The following is a 21,392-nucleotide window of genomic DNA, read 5'->3' on the forward strand; positions in this document are numbered from 1 at the left end:
GTTTTGATTACCTACTGTGTGTTTTTACATTGATTTCAAGAGATGTCTTACTGTTTTTGCATGGAGTTTTTATGAGATGTTGATGTCTTGAATGTTTGCTTGGTTAAGGTTTACTACAGTTATGTTAACTCTTGATTATCTGGAAAATTTAATGAACTGGCACACTCCTTGTCCTATAGGTGCCTGTTAATAAAAAAGTTTGCTTTAATTAATTTCATTAGAACCCTCTGATTTAAATAGAAACTTTTAGAGGTTTCCAGATGTAGGGAAATTGCCCAGTGGAATCCAATATTGCCATGGAAATTCCTCTGGATTCTGCTATGATGGAGATTTTACAGGCACAACTCCCATCTACACTGAGACAATCCAGCCATCAGAAAGTCCAAGCCATTGAGTGGTATGGAGCGCAACATAGTGACCATATTTCCTGATGTATGCACTGAGCCCACCATATTTTAAAAAAGTGAATCAGGTAGTTTATATTTTTGCAAAACATCAATGAAAAATTGAGTGACAAACAAGGAAATGGAGCACTATTACAGTAGTCATCACCATTAAAATTATGTCCTAGAAAAAATAATGTTAACTCACTGGAGGCTTCTGATGAATTTACAATTTGTACTCATCATTCTACTTTATTTGCTGAGTTGTTTCATTTAATTTCAGGATGTTTACAAGGCAAAATCTCTAATTTATTGTATGAAAGACCTATTTTTGGATTCAGAGGAGTAAGGGCACTTTGAACAGATAGATGGTGAGTGCATCAACTAAATTGTGGATGTTGCATATTCTGGTACACATTATCTAAATTCCTGGCAGTATGCCATGGCAGTCATTCATTGCAAAGCCTACTGATTAGCATTAAGTCAGCCAACAAAGCTGAAACGATCCACGTTAACCCTAGATATCGTTGTGCAAGAATTCTGCATTTACAATCATTGCAAGCAAGTAATTACACTGGGAAAGAAGCAAGGTTCACATCCCTTAACATTTGAAGCTCATCCCACATACAAAGATGGAATCTTATGTGCACAGGAGTGCAAAAGAACAGCAGTTATAGTGAACCTGATTTGGTCTCAATCATGGCATTATGTCCCATTGTGGACACCATATTTTGGAAGGATATATGGAAACTTCATAGAAGGCGTACAGAAGATTTGCAAGAATAATTCCAAGGATATGGGATTTCAGTAAAGTCATAGACTGTGGAGGCTGAGGCTTTTTCCTTCAAGATGAGAAGTTTGCTATAGTTGTTCAAAATCATGAGGGCCTAGAGAGGGCTAGATAGAGAGAAACTGTTCCCATTTGCAAAATGGTCAAGAACCAGAAGATGTCTATGAAGAATCATAGTCATAGAATCAGAGGGAAAGGCCCATCAAGACTGCACCGATCAAAAAGAACTATTCTAATTCCATTTCCCATCACTTAGTCCATAGCCTTGTATGCCTTGACATCGCAAGTGCAAATCTAAATACTTCTTAAATTTATCAGGGTTTCTGCCTGTACCACCCTTACCTGTAGTGAGTTCCTGATTCCCACCACACTCTGGGTGAAAACATCTTTCTCATAACACATCTAAGCCAGCTGCCCCATTACCTTTAATGCCATTCATTGATCCCACTACCAAGGGGAAAAGTTTCTTCCTGTCCACTCTGTCTGTACCCGCCATAAATAGGAAAAGAAAAAGCCAATAGCAATGGTGGAAGAAAGCTTTTCTATCTCACTGAGTAGTTAGCATTTGGAATATGCTGAAAATGTGGTGGAGGCAGGTTCCATTCTGGTTTTCAAGGGAATTCAACAAGTAACTGAGGGAGAAATATTTGTAAGGCAATGAGGAAAGAGCAGGAAAATGGGACTTGCTGAGTTCTCCATATGGTGCCCCTCGTAAGACAAAGGAACACTTTCCTACGATCTCCATGCAGAAATGTGGCTTTAATATTAATTGATCTGCATGCCTGAGCATTTGTTGCTAATAATACCATGACAAATATCAAAATTACTTTTCCTGCTATCGTGAATTTATACTTATGTCTTGATGCCTAGTTTTTCTTCAAAACCTCATGCTGCCAGCCTTACTTTAACCTTATAACTCTCATCAGAGGACACCTTTCTCGGTGCACATCCACCTATGTGATAGGGCTGGTTGTTCCCTATCTGATACTTCTGTGTACACCCTAAATTCTCTTCAGCTTTGTAGTTCTTGTTGTTTGGCGTCTTTTATTAACTCATCTTTTCTGTTCATGGCCTCTAAGATGTTCCTGTCATGGGGGCTTCTGCTCCTCGTGGTATTCCTGGCTTACATTATATTTCTTGTTCTTGTGAAACTAAACTCTCTATTCTGCCTTCTACTTCTTTCTGAACTACTACTGATTCATCTCCCCCTCCTTTTAATAAGATTCCTTACAACAGTTCATAATCACTTTCTAGGTGTATGTCCACTCCAAACCCACGGTTTGAGCTTACAATGCCTTTTCTTCCCTTCCATTTTTGTACTTCATGAGTCCAATCAATGGGACGTACTTCTTGCTCCTCATCCTGTTTATTCTTCCAGATTTTATATTTTCTAGTGGCCTTCCCTGTTCAATGTATAATAGTCACATTTCTCCAATGACTAGCTCCTTCTAGTCAATACTTGACTTTTGGATCCACTTTTGGTAGTAGTCCTTTGAGACAAATGGCCTCATATTGACTATTGGAACTGACCTGTCCAACATCAGACAAACTGTCAATTGCAGTAATTTCATACTCATAGCTGTGCAACATTTGAATATGAGAAGTATCTGGTTCCTTATTGTTTTCTATAACTCCTTCAGAAACTGCCCATTTGTAACTCATTTCAAGCATGCTCAAAGAATGTCCATGCTGTACAATTATTATTTTTCTGTATTTAACAATATCCTTCTCTTGGCCTCCCTATTCTTTAAGCCTCTCTGTCTTACAATTAACCGTATTGCTTTGATGCAAACTGATTTCCAATGGCTTTACCTTATATCTTAAGGCTCACAGGATTCTTTCTGAGACTCTAGTTTTGATAAAATCCTTTTGCCGATATGCATACTGAAAAAGTAGGACTAATTGTAGCTCTTTCCAAAGCTGGGGGCTGATCACTTACGACTAATGAAACTTTGTTGGATTTGTATCAAAAACTGCTGTGAACTTTATCCTCCCACCATCTCCAACAAATTTTCAGCATGTACATCCCACGCTGGTATAGATGATAATTTACAGTTTGGCTGATCTGCCAATATTTTTATGAACCATCTCATCTATTACTGCATGGATTTTTTTCACATACCCCACCACCAAAGTGCTTTCTGCCGTTTTGTTCATCACTATGTGTTCATAAACGTATCTCTGAATTCATCATGTAAAACTAACCCCCACCCCCAGCCATTATCACTAAGAAAGTTTTAGTGATCCAAGTTCAGTCCTTATTTACTTCTCCATTACTTTCTCCACAACTTTTTAAAATCTGTACTGTGCGTTATTGTTGCCTGATTAAATCTGTATGCCAAATGTGTGAAATGTAAAATGAAATTCTTTATTCTACACCTTCAATTCCATAGCCACTACTTAATTGAAATTTCTTGTTAAGGGCAAACTTCCTGTAGGTCATAATTGTGTCCTTCAATACTTTTACAAATCTCACAACTACCACTTGTTTCTTCTCTGAGCCTATCCCCATCCTTTATTCTTGCATTTATTACTAAAACTTTTAACTTTTTAAAGGGCAGCTGGACAAATTGCCTATGTAATTGTATCACAAGTTTTTTAATCTTCTAAATTTACACACCTTGATGTTGATAACATTTCTTTAATTTCTTTAGTGGAAAAGTTATTTTCCACATAATAAAGGGATGCAACAGTGCCTTGATTGTATAATTTGCAAATTCATAATTTTTCCAAATATAATAGCTTTGCATTTTCCACATCCAGTTTCATCTGTGCTTTTTTCATCAATAGCTGACTTCATAACAAGGGAATTTCATTAGACACTACATCTGTGCTAAAAACATGATTGATTCCAGCTTCTTTACAAAGAATAACCACTCTTGTTAAATATGTTAGTATTATCATTCCCAAATTTAAAACTGACAGATCTCTCAAATTCCTTTACTTTGTCCCAATCCTCTTTACTCAGAGTCTTGATAGCATTTTAACTGGTCAATTCCACACACAGATGCATCCACTATCCAAAACTGCAGAATTGAAAGACTCCCACAAATACATTCATCACTGGGCTGAAACTTCTTGTGACCAATGTAATGACCTGTCTTTGATCTGTATCTCAATTTTCTTCCTCTGAATTTTCTGTTTCATGTTGAGGTATGAATACTTTTCGACTGTATATCATTTGAGGCATTTCATGGTATAATGGTACTTTGAATTGGCTCTGAAACATTGATTGACCACATCCTGAGCATTTCTGGGATTCAGTTGCTTGTTGTAAATCCTAAATTCTCTTTGCTTCTCAAAAATTATCACCAACGTTTGTTTCCTGTGCTATCAGTTGCAGTAACATACTGTCATCTAATGTTCCAGCCAATTTGTTACCACTGTGTTCCCCATTATCTGTTGTATCACTGATTGCACCCTTTGTGCTACAAATGCTGTTGGGAAGGAATGTTCTCCTAGGAATTGTTTCATTGCTTCGAACATTTATTCTACCATATCTTTATCTGCAAATTTAACTCCTGCCAAAGCTAGAAGTCTGCCCATACTTGATTCTTTGGAACAGTCCAATAACATAAAATGCCAAATTGACAAATGACAAATTGGGGAATTTCTAAATGCAATTTCCTCTGTCTTGCATACAATTTACTGAATTCCATTATGTACCTTTCCATAAAACTGTCCTCAGTCTTTCTAAGTGTGTCAAAATCTGATCATGCCTCATAAACAATTATTATAGAATTCGTACAGTGCAGATAAAGGCAATTTGACCCATTGAATCTGCACCAGCCAGAACTATTCATATCATACTTGAACGATCTGGATGAAGGAACTGAGGGCATTGCTGCTAAGTTTGCAGGCGACATAAAGACAGGTGAAGGGTGAGGTAGTATTGAGGAAGTGGGAAGCTGCAGAAAGACATGGATAAGCTAGGAGAGTGGGCAAAGTGGCAGATGGAGTACAGCATGGGAAATTGTGAGGTGATGCACTTTGGCAGGAAGAATAGAGGCATAGACTATTTTCTAAATAGGGAAGGGCTTCAGAAATCTGAAGCACAAATGTACTTAGGAGTCCTAGTTCAGCATTCTCTTATGGTTGAGATGCAAGTGGACTTAAAAAGGCAAATGAAATATGAGCATTGCTTTCAAGAGGGCTAGAATATAAGAGCAGAGATGTACTAATGAGGTCAGAGCGCATTTGGAAAATTGTGAGCAGGTTTGGACCCTGTATCTAAGGAAAGATGTGCTGGTGTTGGAGGGGGTCCAGAGGAGTTGTACAAGAATGTTGCTGGGGATGAAGGACTTGTCTGTACAAGGAGCGGTTGCGGACTCTGGGTCATATTCAATCGGGTTTAGAAGGATGAGATCATGACCTGATTGAAACTTATAGAATACTGGGAGGCTTTGATAGAGTGGACATGGAGAAGCTGAAACTTTATTGCTGGAACAGCACAGCAGGTCAGACAGCATCTAGGGAAAAGGAGATTCGACGTTTCGGGCACATGCCCTTCCTCAGGAATGAGCAGAGAGTGTTCAGCAGGAGAAGATAAAAGGTAGGGAGGAGGGACTTGGAGGAGGGGCGTTGGAAATGTGATAGGTGGAAAGAGGTCAAGGTGAGGGTGATAGGTCGGAGTAGGGTGGAGGCGGAGAGGTCAAGAAGAAGACTGCAGGTCAGGAAGGCGGTGCCGGGCTGGAGGGATTCGGCTGAGACAAGTTGGGGGGAGGGGGGATGAAGAAACTGGTGAAGTCCAAGTTCATCCCCTGTGGTTGGAGGGTTCCCAGTCGGAAGATAAGACGTTTCCACTAGTAGGAGAAACTCAGACCCGAGAGCACAGCCTCAGGGTGAGGAGACAACCCTTTAGAACTGAGATGAGGAGGAATTTCTTCAGCCAGAGGGTGGCGAATCTTTGGAACTCATTGCCACAGAGGGCTTTGGAGGCTAAGTCATTTTGTGTTTTTATGACAGAGATAGATATGTTCTTGATTGGCAAAAGGATCAAAGGTTATGGGTAGAAGGCAGGAGAATGAGGTTGAGAAATATATCAGCCATGATCAAATGGCAAAGCAGACTCAATGGGCCAAATGGTCTAATTCTGCTCCTATACCTTATGGTCTTATTATGTGGCCTCTTCCTCCAAATGTCTGCTACCATAAAAGAACAGGAAGGGCAGAAAAACTTTGTCAAACTTGCCCCAGTGCTGTTTAACAGTGGTAATCCATTCACTGTCAATGCCTCTGTTAAAATAACAGAAAAAAGATTGCCATAAATGATCTCACAGCCATAATTGATTTTCTCTATGTAATGATGTATGTTGTTGATATATTGGTTGAATATTGTTGTGGTTGTTAGTATGTGGGAAAGGTAGGAAAGTGAGGTTTTAGGAAATGGGAAAGCTCTTCAGAGGCATACTTAGAAATGATATCAAAACAAAATGTGCTGGGAATAGTCAGCTGGTTTAAGGGATGGGATCTTTGGAAGTGGGAAGTTGATGGTGGTAGGAAAGGGAATGAATGATAGCTCCACTTGGGGATGGGACACGTAGTCACTCATGGGCCGCTAACTAGCTAAATGTAGTTGAGACCCGTGGCCAATCATGTTGCGCAGGGAGTCGTGATCCTGCTGTTAGCTCACAGGATCAAAGGTCCAAGGTACCTGGCCTGGCATTCAGTCCCTGGAAACTAATAGCATTAGTTTGTCTGTAGGAGCAGATACTGAGAGTGTGGCCAAACATTTGGATACTTCTCCCATTGAATAGTGAAGTCCTGGAAAGACTTACTAGCACAGACATTTAATGCCCAAGCTGACTTCCAAGACCACTGCCATTGGATTGCCTTGTGGATGCAAGCCTTCCTGGAGCGACTGGCACATGGCAGTGACTGCAACCTGTGACATTCTTAACTGCCTCCAACACTGCCTATCCAGTATCTGCAAATACTGGTTAAACCTCTCCAATCTAGCAAACTTTATAGTCCAGTTTCCAGTTATCCAAAGAGCGCTCAGAGATTCCAGTTCCAAAGAAGACTCATTTTACGGAGCATCAAGGAGGATTTTCAGGTATTTAATTGCTGTAAAGGCAGTCCCCAGTATTTATGAGCTGGCAACAAGCGAGAGTTCCCATTACTTAAAACTTGTCAAAGTACCCAACATTTAACCACTTAACAGTTTGAAATGGCATCTAAAGGGAGCAGCAAAGCATAAATGTGTCATTATGAGTATAATGATAAGGTGAACTATTGAAAAGTTAAACAAGGTCACCTGAGTATGAATGCTGTGTGAAGCTTGGGTCATTCATAGTGTTGTGACTTAAAGCAGGTAAAGGATAAGATCCTTCAGCTTTTTTTTAACTGACAGTGACTATAAGAAAATTATGGTATTCTGTAATACATTAAAGCAGAGTAGTAATTTAGATGGTGATTTAGGCTTCATTAGAATGGTGAAATGAGCATTTTTGGTGAAATGTTAATTCCCCAAACAAAAAAAAATCCACTTAATCTACAGTGTAAGAGTAAATATTCGCAAGGATCCACTTCAGAGATACATCCCCACCTCCCCACTTTGAGGGAGATGGTGGCAGAATGGTAAAGTCTGGAGCAGTAATCCTGAACCCCAGGCTAATATTCTGGGGACTGTGTATGAATCCCACCATGGCATATGGGGAAATTTGTATCAACTTAAAAATGAACCTGGAATCTAAAATGGTGAGCATGTAACCACAGTTGATTGTCATAAAAAACCATCTGGTTCACTAATGTCTTTTAGGGAAGGAACTCTTCCATCCTCATCTGGTCTGGACTCCAGATTCACAGCAATGTGGTTGACTGTTAATTGCCTTCTGGGCTATTAAGGATGAGTAATAATCACTGAGATAGCCAGTGACACTCACATACCAAAAACGAATAAAGAAAAAAGGTGTAAGAACAGGGATGGCATGAGTCTACACTGTGTGCATTGTTGATATTAATAACTGTACCTCTCTGATGAAGCTTTATGATCAGGGTCTCTTACAATGACTTAAGGTTAAGTACCCTTCCAAATTCACTGACTGCTATTGGCAGTTAGTGCTGGGATCTTTGAGCTAGAATTTTGAAAAGAATTTAACTTCAAAGATATGCTTTGGACACATGCTGGTGACAAAGTAGCTGTGTCCACTCTGTGGGCAGCCTTAATGTTTGATGACTATCCTGTTGCATAACAGGAGTCAGTCTCTCAAGAGTTGCTGCACTATGCTAACAACATATCCAACCCTGCAGTACTTGCAGTGACTAAAGATTAGAGGGAGGAAGATTTACTGAATTGGATGAATGTCAACAAAGATGCATCGATTGTGAATCAGCTGACTGATTAAAAGTTTGTGCTAATGATATTCTAATATGAAAGTAAAAACAAAGGAGCCAGTGATGATGACAATGATGACGATGATGAGACTGAGGTTGCAAACAAAACTTCCATCTATAAAGCTGGCCATAGGTTTGATAGCTGGACTGAAGCAAAACAAATTCATTTCAGAGTGAACATCATAGTAGTGTACATCATATAAGAGAAACTCATTTAAGAAAGTTAAAAATCACACAACACCAGGGTATAGTCCAACAGGTTTAAGGAAGACCAAAATACCTGAGACAAACCAAGCTGCAAGATTGGTTCAAGAACATAGATGTGAGAAGTGCTCACAAACCCTCTACAAGTGCCTGTATGAGTGCACTAATCCCATGGTTGAATAGTCAACTGAAGGTCACTGTTGAGGCTCTCACAAGAGTACGGTCTTTGTTATGGGTCAGCACCTTCAGGTTAGTGGAAGAGAGGCAGGAGTACAGAAAGGAATGGGTTAAATGCACTGTGATAGGCGTTCAAATGAATAGTGTAAAATCCTCGCTTGTGCCGACCCTGTTGTGTTATCTTCTGTTTTCTAGAAAGTTCACTGGTCTGGCATCCTCTGCAACTGCTCCTTGTTGCTGTTATAGCTGTTGCTCTGCCTGCCATAACTTAAGAACTAGGAGTAGGAGTAGGTAATTCAGCTGCTTGAGATTGTTCCGACATTCAGTACAGTCATGGCTAATCTAATTTTGGCCTCAACTCCACTTTACTGCTTGCTATCTATAACCCTCTAACCTGTTGCTAATTAAAAATCTGTCTGTCTCCTCCAAAAGTTATTCAGTATCCTTACATCTCCTGCACTCTGAGGCCGTAAACTTCAAAGGTTCACAGCTCTTCAAGAGAAGTCATGTCTCCTCATCTCTGTTTTAAATCTGCCTCCCCTTATCCTAAAGCTATGATAGTTCAAGAAGGCAGGTCACCACCACCTCCTCAAGGGCAACTAAGATCAGGCATTAAATACTGGCTAGCCAATGATACCCATGTCCCATGACGGAATTAGAAAAGCAAACTCCCACACACAGCAGTGTAACAATGGTCAGATCATCATTAGTTTCAGTGATGTTGGCAGAGTGATAAAAATTGAATAGGGGAACAAAGGGAGTGCCCCACCTTTGGTTATGCACAGATTTTCTCCATCCGTTGAGAGTCAGAAGTGAGTTTGGCTTAACATCTCATCTGAAAGATAGCACCTCTGACAGTGCAGCACTCCCACTGTGGTACAAGGAAGGGATTGATGAGCCAATGGCTTTCAACAGTTTCACAGACTCGGGTGAACTCTACATGAAGTGCTAAAAATCAGTTTCCAGTATACTTCAGTCGATCCTTCTCTGGGAAGCCTATTGCAAACATTTTGTAATTGAGGTCTTTAAATCGGGAAAAGCCTTTTTATTTGCATTCCCTTAATTTTGTGCTTCTCAAGTAATAAGCAAATAGTTCTGGCTGACTAAAAACATAGAACCATACCAATGTTATATATAGGTAATATGTGTTAGAGCTAGGACCTGAAATGCTATGTTTAAGTATTTCAGTCAATACATTTCCATATTAAAAGCGCATAATGTATAATATAACCAGTCAGAGAGGGTTTGGTGCAGTCTGATCAGGGGGTCCTTCTGTACAAACAGCCTGTGGAATTAAAAGAGATAAGAGTTCTCATTTAATCAGGCTTGAAGTCTAATAATTCAAACATTAAAGAGCACTTATCAACATAACACAAACCAAACCGCTGTTTAGTTTTAAACAGGTCCACCAGCATCTGTGGAGAGAGAAATTAACAGAATTAATATTTCAAGTCAAGGCCTTTCAACCTTTTATTTGGCACTTTGGGAATCTGTGGAAAATGTGACACAAATGAATATTTTCTGACTATTTGGGACATCCATTGTGAACCTTAAGTTAGTTCAGAAGTAGGGATGTCTTACTGCAGCTATACAGGCCTTGGTGAGATCACATCCAAAGTATTCCATGTAGTTTTGGTTTCCCAAAAGGATATAGAGAGGGAACTTACAGAGGTTCACTAGGGGGTGGCAGGACTGTCCTATGAGGAGAGATTAGTGCAACTGGGCCTATATTCACTAGAGCTTAGAAGAATGAGAGGGAATCTGATTGAAACATATACAATTCTAACAGCGTTGGACAGACTAGACGCAGGGAGGATGTGTTTCCTGGTTGGGGTGTCTGGAACCAGGGAACACAATCTCAGGGGTAGATCATTTAGGATTGAGATGAGGAAAGATTTCTTCACTCAAAGGGGAGTGAACCTCTGGAATTCTCTACCACTGAAGGCTGTGGAGGCCAAGTCACTATGTTCAAGAAAAACAGCAGTAACGTTTTCAGTGTAAAGGCATCAAGAGGTATGGGGATAAAGTAGAAATATGAATAGGGAATTCAGAGAGAATCAACCATGATCATATTGAATGGTGGAACAGCCTCAAAGGGCCAAATGGCCCACTCTTGCCCCTAGATTCTATGTTAAATTAACAATATTTCAAGGTTGATGCTATTAGCCAAATAGCAATTCATCATCAGTTTGGCTATGTGTCAGAGCACATAAACCAGCTTTGAGTCTTAAAGCCTGGATTTGTGTTTTTTCTTTGTATGTACAGGCAAATTGACACTAACATTACATACTGTGGCTGCAGTAACAGCTCAAATGGAAATTGGAATCGTCTCTCTGTTTGAAATAATGGAATGCCTCGACAGAAAAATAAATCTGTTACAACATTTCCAAAATTCAATTTTAACCGTTTTCATTAATGCTATGATAATAATTAAAATGCCAATTAGAATTGTTTCTTGAAATGGTTTTTATTGGCACAATATATGGAAGAGTCAAAATACACATCCAAAGCAACAAAAGTCTTGATTTTGTACACAATTCAAAACAAGGTTCAGTGTCTTCTCAATACAGAGGAGATGTGAAATCTCAGCACATTACATACTAATTGCACAAAAGAAATCAAGACAGGTAATTTTCTGCAGTACTTGAAAGCAGCCAACAGAGAACAATAGAATCTTATAGAAATAAGAGAATAATTGACAGGAATCATGGCAGCCTCATGGAGATATGGGAGAGTGGGGGCTTTCCAAAGATTGGCTCTTTGGTGGGTGTTCGCACTGCTACATGTATTTGTTGAAGACAGGCTCAAGGTTGCAGAGGCATCGAGCCATCAGTTGGTCCAAAGGCCCCAGGTAGGGTTGAGTTTCAGATGCTGGTGGCACCTTTCCAGTGTTGGACCAATCCCTCTCCCTTCACCAAATCTAGCAGCATTGTGGAAGTGGCTCACCTGCAAAAGGTCCAGGGGTCACCCTGAGAGAGAAATCAGTCATGCTTGAAAAATGAACAGATTGGCCCTTCATTTTGAAGTCTACAGTCAGGCCAGTGTGCCTTGTTCACCAGTTTTATAGGGTCTTCTCTTCTGGGCAGCGGTGTCTCCCTTCATTCTCAGCTAACGAATGAGCTGTAAGAACATAAAGACCACAGCCTCAACCATGACTAATTTCCCTTCCACACCAATGGCTTTGGGCCTTCCTTATTTTTAAAAATGAAGCAGACTTGCAAATGTACCTCCAATTTGAAGGGCCCTCACACTCTCCTAACTGCCTCAGCCGTGGCCCCCGCTCTCAATGGAGTTGCCATCCTTCCAGTGCAATGGGCCTTAAGGAACCAATCAGTCATCCTAAATTGAACAGCAAGAGCAGATTTTTAATCAGCAAGGGAATCCAGGGTTATAGGGAAAAGGCAGGAAAGTGGAGTTGAGGATTATAAGATCAGCCATGATCTCATTGAATGGTAGGCAGACTCACTGGGCTGAATGGCCTACTCCTGCTTGGAAGTGTGTGTGTTAGTTGTCACCCAAAGGTTTACAACACAGTACTGATGGCAGGATCAGGAGTCTGGAATCCCCCAAATATTGATAATTTTGTCTGATATTAAGTAATTGGTCCTCTAATTCTGCTTAAAACTTGTTATAACTTTGTAAATTTGAATCTTCTCAATCTACAAGAAGTTTTTAAAGTATGTGACTTTACAAAATATTCCTTTCATATTGAAAGGGATTGTGCCCTTTGGCCTGTGGTACCAAAATGCTAATCATCCAATTCTGGTCTCTTCTTGGAGGGGCTGGTGAGGTTAAGGTTTGGTTCACTTGGGAGGCACGGTGGCTTAGTGCTTAGCACTGCTGCGTCATAGCGCTGGGGACCCGGGTTTGCTTCCACCCTTGGGCAACTGTCTGTGTGGAGTTTGTATGCTCTCCCCATGTCTGCATGGGTTTTCTCCAGATGTTGCAGTTTCCTCCCACAGTCCAAAGACATGCAGCTTGGGTGGATTGGCCATGGGAAATGCAGGATTATAGGGAGAGGATGGGGGGGGGAGTTGGGACTGGATCTGATGCTCTTCAGAGGGTTGGTATGGACTGATTGGGCTGAATAGCCCACTTCTGCAGTGTAGGAATTCCATGACTTAGGCTCCTATTACACATCTCCCCTGCAATGGATATTGCAGAGAGGCCTCTGGAAGAAAGTAGAGATCTTGAAAAGGGAAAAGAAATGTTTACACTGAAAGGCTAAAAGGAGAATTCAGCAGAGTCACAGTTCATCTCAGAAAATGGAGCTCCCACTATTTTCATAACAGATCTTTTGAGGCATTTATTCAAGGTGGCAATGATACTATATCCCAACAGCCTTTGGTATTCCTTAGCAACACAGAAGCTGACATGAAATAAATGTATATCAAAATATATGACTTTGTTCTGCTAATATGTTGCTAGACTATTCTGCTATGCGTTGCTATCAAGGTTGGTAGAGGTCCCACTGTTTAAACTGCAGAAGCAAATGGGGATCTAGGAGAAGATGCAGTCAAACCTGGGAAAGATTCTCAGAGATTAAACATTATAAATCATTTTGTCTCTTAGTCTCACCTTTATGTACACAGGAATAAAACATTTGAAAATGCTTATATGTACAGCAAACCCCTGAAACATTTGATCATATTTTAATTATTCAAACACAGCTGTAAATTCAATTGAGAAACCTTTTCTATAGTTCTAATATAATTCATCAACCTTTACCTTGTTCCCATTGTATATTGTTTATTCACTTAAAAATGAACAGGTGCTGAATTTTAATCCAGACTCAATATTGTTGGTAAGGCTCTAAAATCAAAGTGTTTCCTTTTAACAAGAGTCCAGAAAGGCTTCTGAAGAGATACATTATTGCACAAATGTATTGTAAATATAGAGGTGCTGTGGTCCTCAGAGTAATAGCTTTCTCTGCTATGATTATCAGATAACTGAGCAGTAGTACAACTCTTCCATTTCTTATAATGTATTTCTCCATGGTATTACAACTGATATAAAGAGAAATCTTCATATTCACAACGTTTTAAATAATTCACACGTTGACCATATCATATAAACTAGAACTGCACGGATGGCCTGCCATGAAACGGCAGCAAATATACATATCAACATTTGTACCTTTTCCGTGCCTAAAGGTTTTCTTTCTGTCACTTTGTGCAGGCTCCTAACAAAAAGAAAAATATAGAATACGCGATTCTAGTTCAGTCTGGAAGTTTGACAAATAACCAATCAAGTGCATCCCAGGAAGGCGCCGACAATATTGATGTTCTGAGCATAAAGGTGTTCAGAAACAGGATAAAATTCTAAACTTAATTTCCAAATAGAATTGCTGACGATAATTTTGAAAAAATAATTTTGATGAAGGGAGTGGCCAATCCTAATGCACGTTTAAAAGAAAATGAAGTGTGTTGATAGAAATGATACAGAAGAAGTATTTGCTCTTGTGTGTTAGATCTTTGATTGACAAGGGAATCAAAGGTTATGCTGGCCAGGCAGAATAGTGGAGTTAAGGCCATTACCAGATCAGCCATGATTTTACTGAATTGAGGAACAGGCCCATGTTACAAATGGCCTACTCCTGCTCCTATTTCTTATATTCTTATGTTTGTGGAGAACAGTATAACTAGAGGCAATCAATATAAGATAGTCACCAAGATATCCAATAGGCAATTCAGAAGAAACCTCTATCCAGAGAGTGGTGAGCATATAGCACTTGCTACCACAAGGAGTGGTTCAAGTGAAGACCAAAAAGGGAAAGGGCCTTATAAAGGGAAGTATATGAGGGAGAAGGGCATAGAGGGTTACGATGGCTTATCAATGATAGGAGGAGGTTTGAGTGAAGCATAAACATAGCATGGACTGGTTAGACCAAGTACCTTCTACAGGTGTTTGAGTATAACTTAACAATTGCAATGGGTCGCAACATAATAACTAGTCAAATATATTTATTTCTGATTCTTTACCCATAATCCAAACTGGAAAATCCAACTGTGCCAAGTTTCCTGTGCTCTGCTGTGTGTAACATTTGGGAAATGATAACCAACATTGCAATATAGCAGCAATTGAAACTGTGTCATGTTACTTCCTGTTTCATTAGCAATCCTGAAGAAGAAATGCACTATTTCATAAGGGGTCTTAAGTCACACTCAAACATAGCTGACCTTCTCAGTGATATAAACTGTTTCAGTTTTCGAAGTCTCTTGATGCTTTTCTCCCAGTGATTCAACGGAATGTGCCCTGGTCCTCATTTCTGTGCTGTTTCGCAGGCTCTCAGTACTGGAGAGCTGCAGTCTGTCCTTGCTGGATGCTAGAGTGGGTACTGTGCTGACTAGAATTTGCTGAGCAGGCTTCTTCTCATTCTTGTACTGACAATGGATGTATCGCGAGAAAGCTGATCGATAGGTCTTGTTGAAAAGTGTATATACAAGTGGATTGATACCGGAAGAGAGGTATCCCACCCAGACAAATATGCTGAGGAGTTCTTCGATGAGTTCTTCATCGCACATCTTGATACACATCACAGACATCACGTTGGTTACAAAGAATGGACACCACATCACGACAAAAAGAAAGAACACAATCCCAAGAACCTTTGAAGCCTTCTGCTCATTGCTAATTGACTGCATTGACCGTCTCCCTGAAATCCCCAGCTCCTTATTTGAGGAACACCAAGATGATATCTGAGGAGATGATGTCCCTTTAATCTCATATTTCTTTAACATGGCTGCTTTGTCTGAGGAGTTGGCCGCCAGTGGGCCCTTCTGGAGAAACATCCGAATGTTCGTCCATTTGGGCTTGGGTTTAAAAACATCCAAGCACAAAATGGCTTCCTGCTGTAGTACCCTGATTGTCAAAAAGTACGTGGCCACCATTATTGTGAGGGGAATGAAGAATGCCACAAAGGAACCCACCAGGACAAAATGTTCATCTGTCAGGGAACAACTGTCATTCTTGAAAACCTTGGAGGCATCTTGAAGTCCAAACACTGGAATTGGCATTGAAATACCTTGGAGATAATTTGAGACAAAAAGAATGTGTTAATGTGCCCGGCAATAAAATGGTAAATGCAAGTTAATGGGTTTTAACACAAACACTATTCATCTGAAATGTTTTCATAAGTAGAAAGAGAAAAAGCAACTTCCATTTATATAATGCCTTTCACAACTGCAGGAACACTCAAAACACTTTAAAGCCAATTGTTTGCTTTTGAAATGTGGTCTCTGCTGAGAGGTTGAAAACGTGACAGATAGTTCACACATGGCAAGCTTCCACTTAATGTGATAAAATCAGACAGTCTGCTGTTTTTGATTGAGGGTTAAATATTAGCCAGGGCTCCAAGGATAACTCCCGTGTTCTTTTTCAGACTAGTGCCATAGGTTTGTTTTACATCTGACATGTCAGGGAGATGATGGCCGAGTGGCATTACTGCTAGACTATTAATCCAGAGATCCAGGTAATACCTGAGGACCTGGGTTTAAATCCTGCCATGCAGATGGTGGAATTTGAATTCCATAAAAAACATCTGATCACCAATTGTCTGAAAAACCCATCTGGTTCAATAGTTAAGGAAGGAAACTGCCATCCTTACCTGATCTAGCCTACAGGTGCCTCCAGACCCATAGTAATGTAATTGACTCTTAACTGCCTTCTGGGAAATTAGGGATGGGCAATAAATGCTGGTCCAGCCAGCGATACCTACTTCATGTGAATGAATTGAAAAAAAGCTTAAAATCTGTCCTCAAATCTTTGGACGAGCACTTTAATTCATAACTGCCTGACTCTTGCAGATTGATGACTCTCAGTTCTGCTTTCCAATCTAGGAATGAGAAATAAGGATCATTCATCACACCTTTACTCTCTGTATCCATGCCAGAGGGAAGTGCAGTAAACATCATTAGGTATTAAGAAGTCTTCTTATTGATGTCCAGGATTTAAGGGCAGGTGATGGCCTAACAGTATTATCATTGGACTGTTAGTCCACAAATGTTCCGGGGATCCGGGTTCAAATGCTGCTACAGCAGATGGTGGAATTTGAATTCAATAAAAATCTGGAATGGAGAGTCTAATGATGACCATGATCCATTGTTAATTGTTGGAAAAACCCATCTGGTTCTCTAATATCCTTTTGGTGAGGAATCTGCCATCTGTACCTGGTCTGGCCTACATATGGGTCCAGACCCACAGCAATGTGGTTAATTCTTAACTGTCCACTGGGAAATTAGGGATGGACAACAAATGCTGGCCTAGCCACAGACATCTTCATCCAATGAATTAAAAAACAATTCATTCTTCACTTGAGCAGTATGTAAGCTTTCAGCAATAAACTGAGTTGAGAAACTGTCCCATACAGAAACAGTGGAATTCTGTAAGAACTGCCTGTAGCCATCTTACAAAACAAACTTAGAATATGGATTACTGTCAGACTTAAAAGTTGTGCTCACAGGCGTGCTCACAGGCTTAATTATGGCTACCATAAGATAAATACCTACATCCGAAAGAAACTGAAATAGTTTTGGCTGACATTACCATACTTTCAGTTGAGATTTGTCAGAGTTATTTATCCCAGCAGCAATATGGCCAGTTTAAATGAGAGAGAGAAAGCAATGCTGGATGTATGAGCTGCAGGGTGGTTATGCCCAATACACTTCATTACTTTATAAAGACAGTGATATGTAATACCTGAAGCTATGGAACATTCATAAGAAGCTTGAAATCTTATAAAAGAGTCAAAACCAATGAACAAACTTGTTTAAAGAAAAGTTCCATTTTGATATCCAATCAGAATTTTGGAACACTTTTGCAATCACAAAAAATCCTGTGAATGATATCTGAGGGCATTTAGGTAAGAGATTGATTTGTTTCAAATATACTAACCAGTTGTTCTACGGGCTGCGACAGACAGAGACAAATAGACTTGGATTGGTAATATCAGAAATGTTGCTGCTTTTGGAATGCAGAGAATCTAGAAAAGGTGAGAAACGTAAAAAGGCTTGAATTGCGTTATTATCCAATGGTCATGTTGGTGTTTCCAAGAAAGAGGGACTGAGAAAAATCTTGCCCCCAAACCCGAAGGTTAGAAAATTCCAAAGGAGGCTACAAATATATGCTTAATGTTAAAGAGAGTATGATATTGTGGTTTGAACAAAGAATTAGATGCCTCATCGTGCAATAACAGCTTATTGTAGATTTTGATAGGACAGTATGAGCCTTCCAATTAAATGTTCTACTCACATTGGAAAGAGAAACTTTAAAGAAACATTGCAGAATGTGATTTGGTGTTTTCGCCAAGCAGCTTGATCAAATTGATCGACAGGACGTTGACCACTTGCTGGAGAATTGCTCATGTGATTTGTTGCAACATTTTCTAAAGGATGAAATAGCGATGGTGCATTCTAACAGATGTAATGTAATGTTCAAATCTTGTAAAAACAGTGTTTGATTTGAGCTTCAAATTATTTCTTATAATGCTTATATTTAAGTAAATTAAGCTGTCAAGGGCAGAATGTTACGTCTTACAACCTAAACCACTACTAGGCTATCAAAACTGAATTACATACTTGTTCTTAACTGTTAGAGATAGGCGGAAGACTGATAATAGAGTGAACGCATTCCCCCCAGTTCAGTCTTCCACAGCAGGAATCGGGTCTGTGCATCTCATAAGTCATTATGGGGTGGACCATAATGGGGGTGATGTGTTATAGGTTATTTGGAGTCTGGGCTGCTGTGATGACAGGTACTTTTTACATGCTCGTTGTAATCTGGAGCTACAAGCAGTATTGGTAGAGGGTCCATCTCTCCATTGTATGCCTGATGAGGAATCTCTCCTGCTCTTACTGGTGGCAACTGGTGTGCATTGGGAGGATTTGAATGTTGATAATCAACAAATTACGAATGCACCTTCCTTGGCTACCATGTAATGGAGGATGGGAAAAACCTGTGGCTGTAAGAGCTATTCCTTTTTTTGAGGTATTTCCAGTGTTCGAGCCAATTTCCCTGAATTCTAGGAGCTGTTTTATAAGCAGTTGCATTGTTTTGGAACTTTGGGAAAAAGAATCAAAATAACAGCACTTTAAAAAGGAGGAAGACAGATAAAAGGCACAGTGACCACATGGGAAGTGAATCAAACAGAGAAATAAACCTGCACTTCTGTCTGACCCAGCTGACTGTTCTGCTATTTGCTGCTTGCCTTTATTGGTCAGTGCATTGAGTATAGGAGTTGGGAGGTCATGACTTGGCTGTACAGAACATTGAGGTAAAAACAATGACTGCAGATGCTGGAAACGTCGATTTTGCTGCTCGGCGGATGCTGCCTGAATTGCTGTACAGAACATTGATGAGGCTACTTTTGGAATACTATGTGAAATTCTCATCTCCCTGATATAGAAAGGATGTTGTGAAACTTGAGAGGGTTTGTTGCCAGTTTTGGAGCGTTTAAGCTATTGGGAGAGGCTGAATAGGCTGAGGCTATTTTTCCTGGAGCATTGGAGGTCAACGGGTAACCTTATAGAGGTTTATAAAATCATGAGGGGCATGGATAGGATAAATAGACACAAGGTCTTTTCCCCAGGGTGGGGGAGTCCAAAACTAGAGGGCATAGGTTTAAGGTGAGAAGGGAAAGATATACAAGAAACATAAGGGGCAACTTTTTCACACAGAGGGTTTTGCATGTCGGAAATGAGCTGCCAGAGGAAGTGGTGGAGGCTGGTAAAATTATATTATTTAGAAGGCACCTGGATGTGTATATGAATAGGAAGAGTTTGAAGGGAGAAGGGCCAATTGCTGGCAAATGGGACGTGATTTATTTCAGATATCTGGTCAGCACGGGCAAGTTGGACTGAAGGGTCTATTTCCATGCTGTACATCTCTGTGACTCTGTGACTCCAAGTCCCAGAATGGAACTTGAACATGGAGTTCAGAGATATTTGCTACTATGGTAGAAGAACTCAATCATGGTCCATGTTCATAATTTAACATCTGGACAGCGGCAATGAATTTTCAATGTAAAATGGCTAAAGCAAAAAACTTGACATAGTGTCACTCATGACCTGAAGTGCAGTGATTGATATAATGTAGGAGATACAGCAGTTAATGTATGTGCAGCAAACTGCCAAAGACAGCACTGTGATAATGGGCTGACAATTTGTTTGGTTGAGAGGTAAATATTTGGCCAGTACATGAGGAAGAACACTGTGTTCTGATATTGTGTTGCATAGTCTTTAACATCTGCTTGCGAGAGCAGTCTAGGACGTAGCTTATTTGTCATCTGAAAGACCTTTTTATAGTCCAGCACTCCATCTATAAAGTTTGTTTGGAAAACTTGCCCATTGTGCAGATTGCAACCACAAGTCTGCGCACAGTCACAATAGCAAACAGTGATTGTTGATTGCCAGACACACAAAATTGTATCATTGGTTCTTTTGTTTAAAGGGTGAAATTGTTCATGTGGTATCTTGGTTTTCATGTGTGACTATGCCACACCAATCCTATCAGACACTCACTCCTTATATTCACGATCCTGCTTTACCTTCAGGATTGTGCCCAGTTCTGAATCTTTACAAGGCAGGTTCTGCTCACGTTACTGACCTTTCTCAGAATATCTGGCTGTGAGTGTCATTCAGTATTGGAGAATGAAGCCTTTTGCCTCGATGCAACCCACAGTAATCAGAAATTTCCAAGGAAAAGTCGTGTTACTTCATATGCCAAATTGGGATAGCTTTTGAGATGGCCTATACACAATCCAGGCTGGGTGTATTTAGGCGGGAGCTATACCGTGTTTATAAAGTTTGGTTCATTCCCACGAGATTGTATCATTGTTTCTTTTGTTTAAAGGGCGAAAGGAGATAGCCATACACATGTTCGAATAGTGACGTGAGGAAAGTTGTCGGTCAGCAGAAATGTATTTAAATCTTTGGAAAGTGCATATTGCTTAAACACTTGGGATTGCCGTCAGAGGCATACACCTGGTCTCTGCGTCTTTGTCACAAAGACAGCACAGAATGGCAGGGAGAGGGAGAGAAACAAAGAAGTTTGTCAAGTATCTGACAACTGGTAAATGTAGAGAATCAGCACTGGAATTCAGCATCACTGACTATTGAGGATGGGGAGACTGGGAAGCTTCCTAGTAATAAAATGAAAGAAAAGTCACTGGCATGTCATATAGCACTCAGTCATGTTGACTTGGTGTCAAAAGTGAGTGAGATATGATCATCTGCAAAACAATAACTCGTAACCTCTCCTTACCCTGTCAGGCAGATTCATGTCTTTTATTTCTCGCAGGCTTGCACAGCAAAGGTCAGCAGAGGTCTCTGTCTCAGGAGTGGAATCATTCTCAAGGTGCTCCATTGTAGCACTCAGACCCCCAGCCCCTATGATAAGGCAGGTTATTGGGATTTCAACCAATGCTTCCCCAGTGAGCAGATAGAGACTGGAACAGCAGTTAGCTCCATCTCATAGGGTACATCCCAGTGAGAGTCCTGTTTTGCTGGA

General features: G+C 40.2%; 1 protein-coding gene across 1 annotated transcript; it reads right to left on the reverse strand.

Annotated features, from left to right (window-relative positions):
* Positions 1-12,907: 12,907 nt before the first annotated feature.
* htr2aa (5-hydroxytryptamine (serotonin) receptor 2A, genome duplicate a) lies at positions 12,908-21,248 on the reverse strand. Its single transcript, XM_043701508.1, has 3 exons — positions 21,147-21,248; positions 17,781-17,868; positions 12,908-15,912 (listed from the first exon to the last, which is right to left on the reverse strand). Exons 1-3 carry the CDS (start codon positions 21,246-21,248, stop codon positions 15,053-15,055), a joined length of 1,050 nt encoding a protein of 349 aa, XP_043557443.1. The 3' UTR covers positions 12,908-15,052.
* Positions 21,249-21,392: the final 144 nt, after the last annotated feature.

Source organism: Chiloscyllium plagiosum, chromosome 12, assembly GCF_004010195.1.
Source record: "Chiloscyllium plagiosum isolate BGI_BamShark_2017 chromosome 12, ASM401019v2, whole genome shotgun sequence".
NCBI classification, from domain to species: Eukaryota; Metazoa; Chordata; class Chondrichthyes; order Orectolobiformes; family Hemiscylliidae; genus Chiloscyllium; species Chiloscyllium plagiosum.

Excerpts from the sequence above, each read along its gene's own strand:
- htr2aa (XM_043701508.1), bottom strand. The coding sequence starts at position 21,248 with ATGGAGCACCTTGAGAATGATTCCACTCCTGAGACAGAGACCTCTGCT. Across the intron at positions 17,869-21,146 it reads ACATGAATCTGCCTGACAGG|ATTCTCTGCATTCCAAAAGC; the intron begins GTAAGGAGAGGT and ends CACCTTTTCTAG. Across the intron at positions 15,913-17,780 it reads CGCAGCCCGTAGAACAACTG|GTATTTCAATGCCAATTCCA; the intron begins GTTAGTATATTT and ends ATTATCTCCAAG.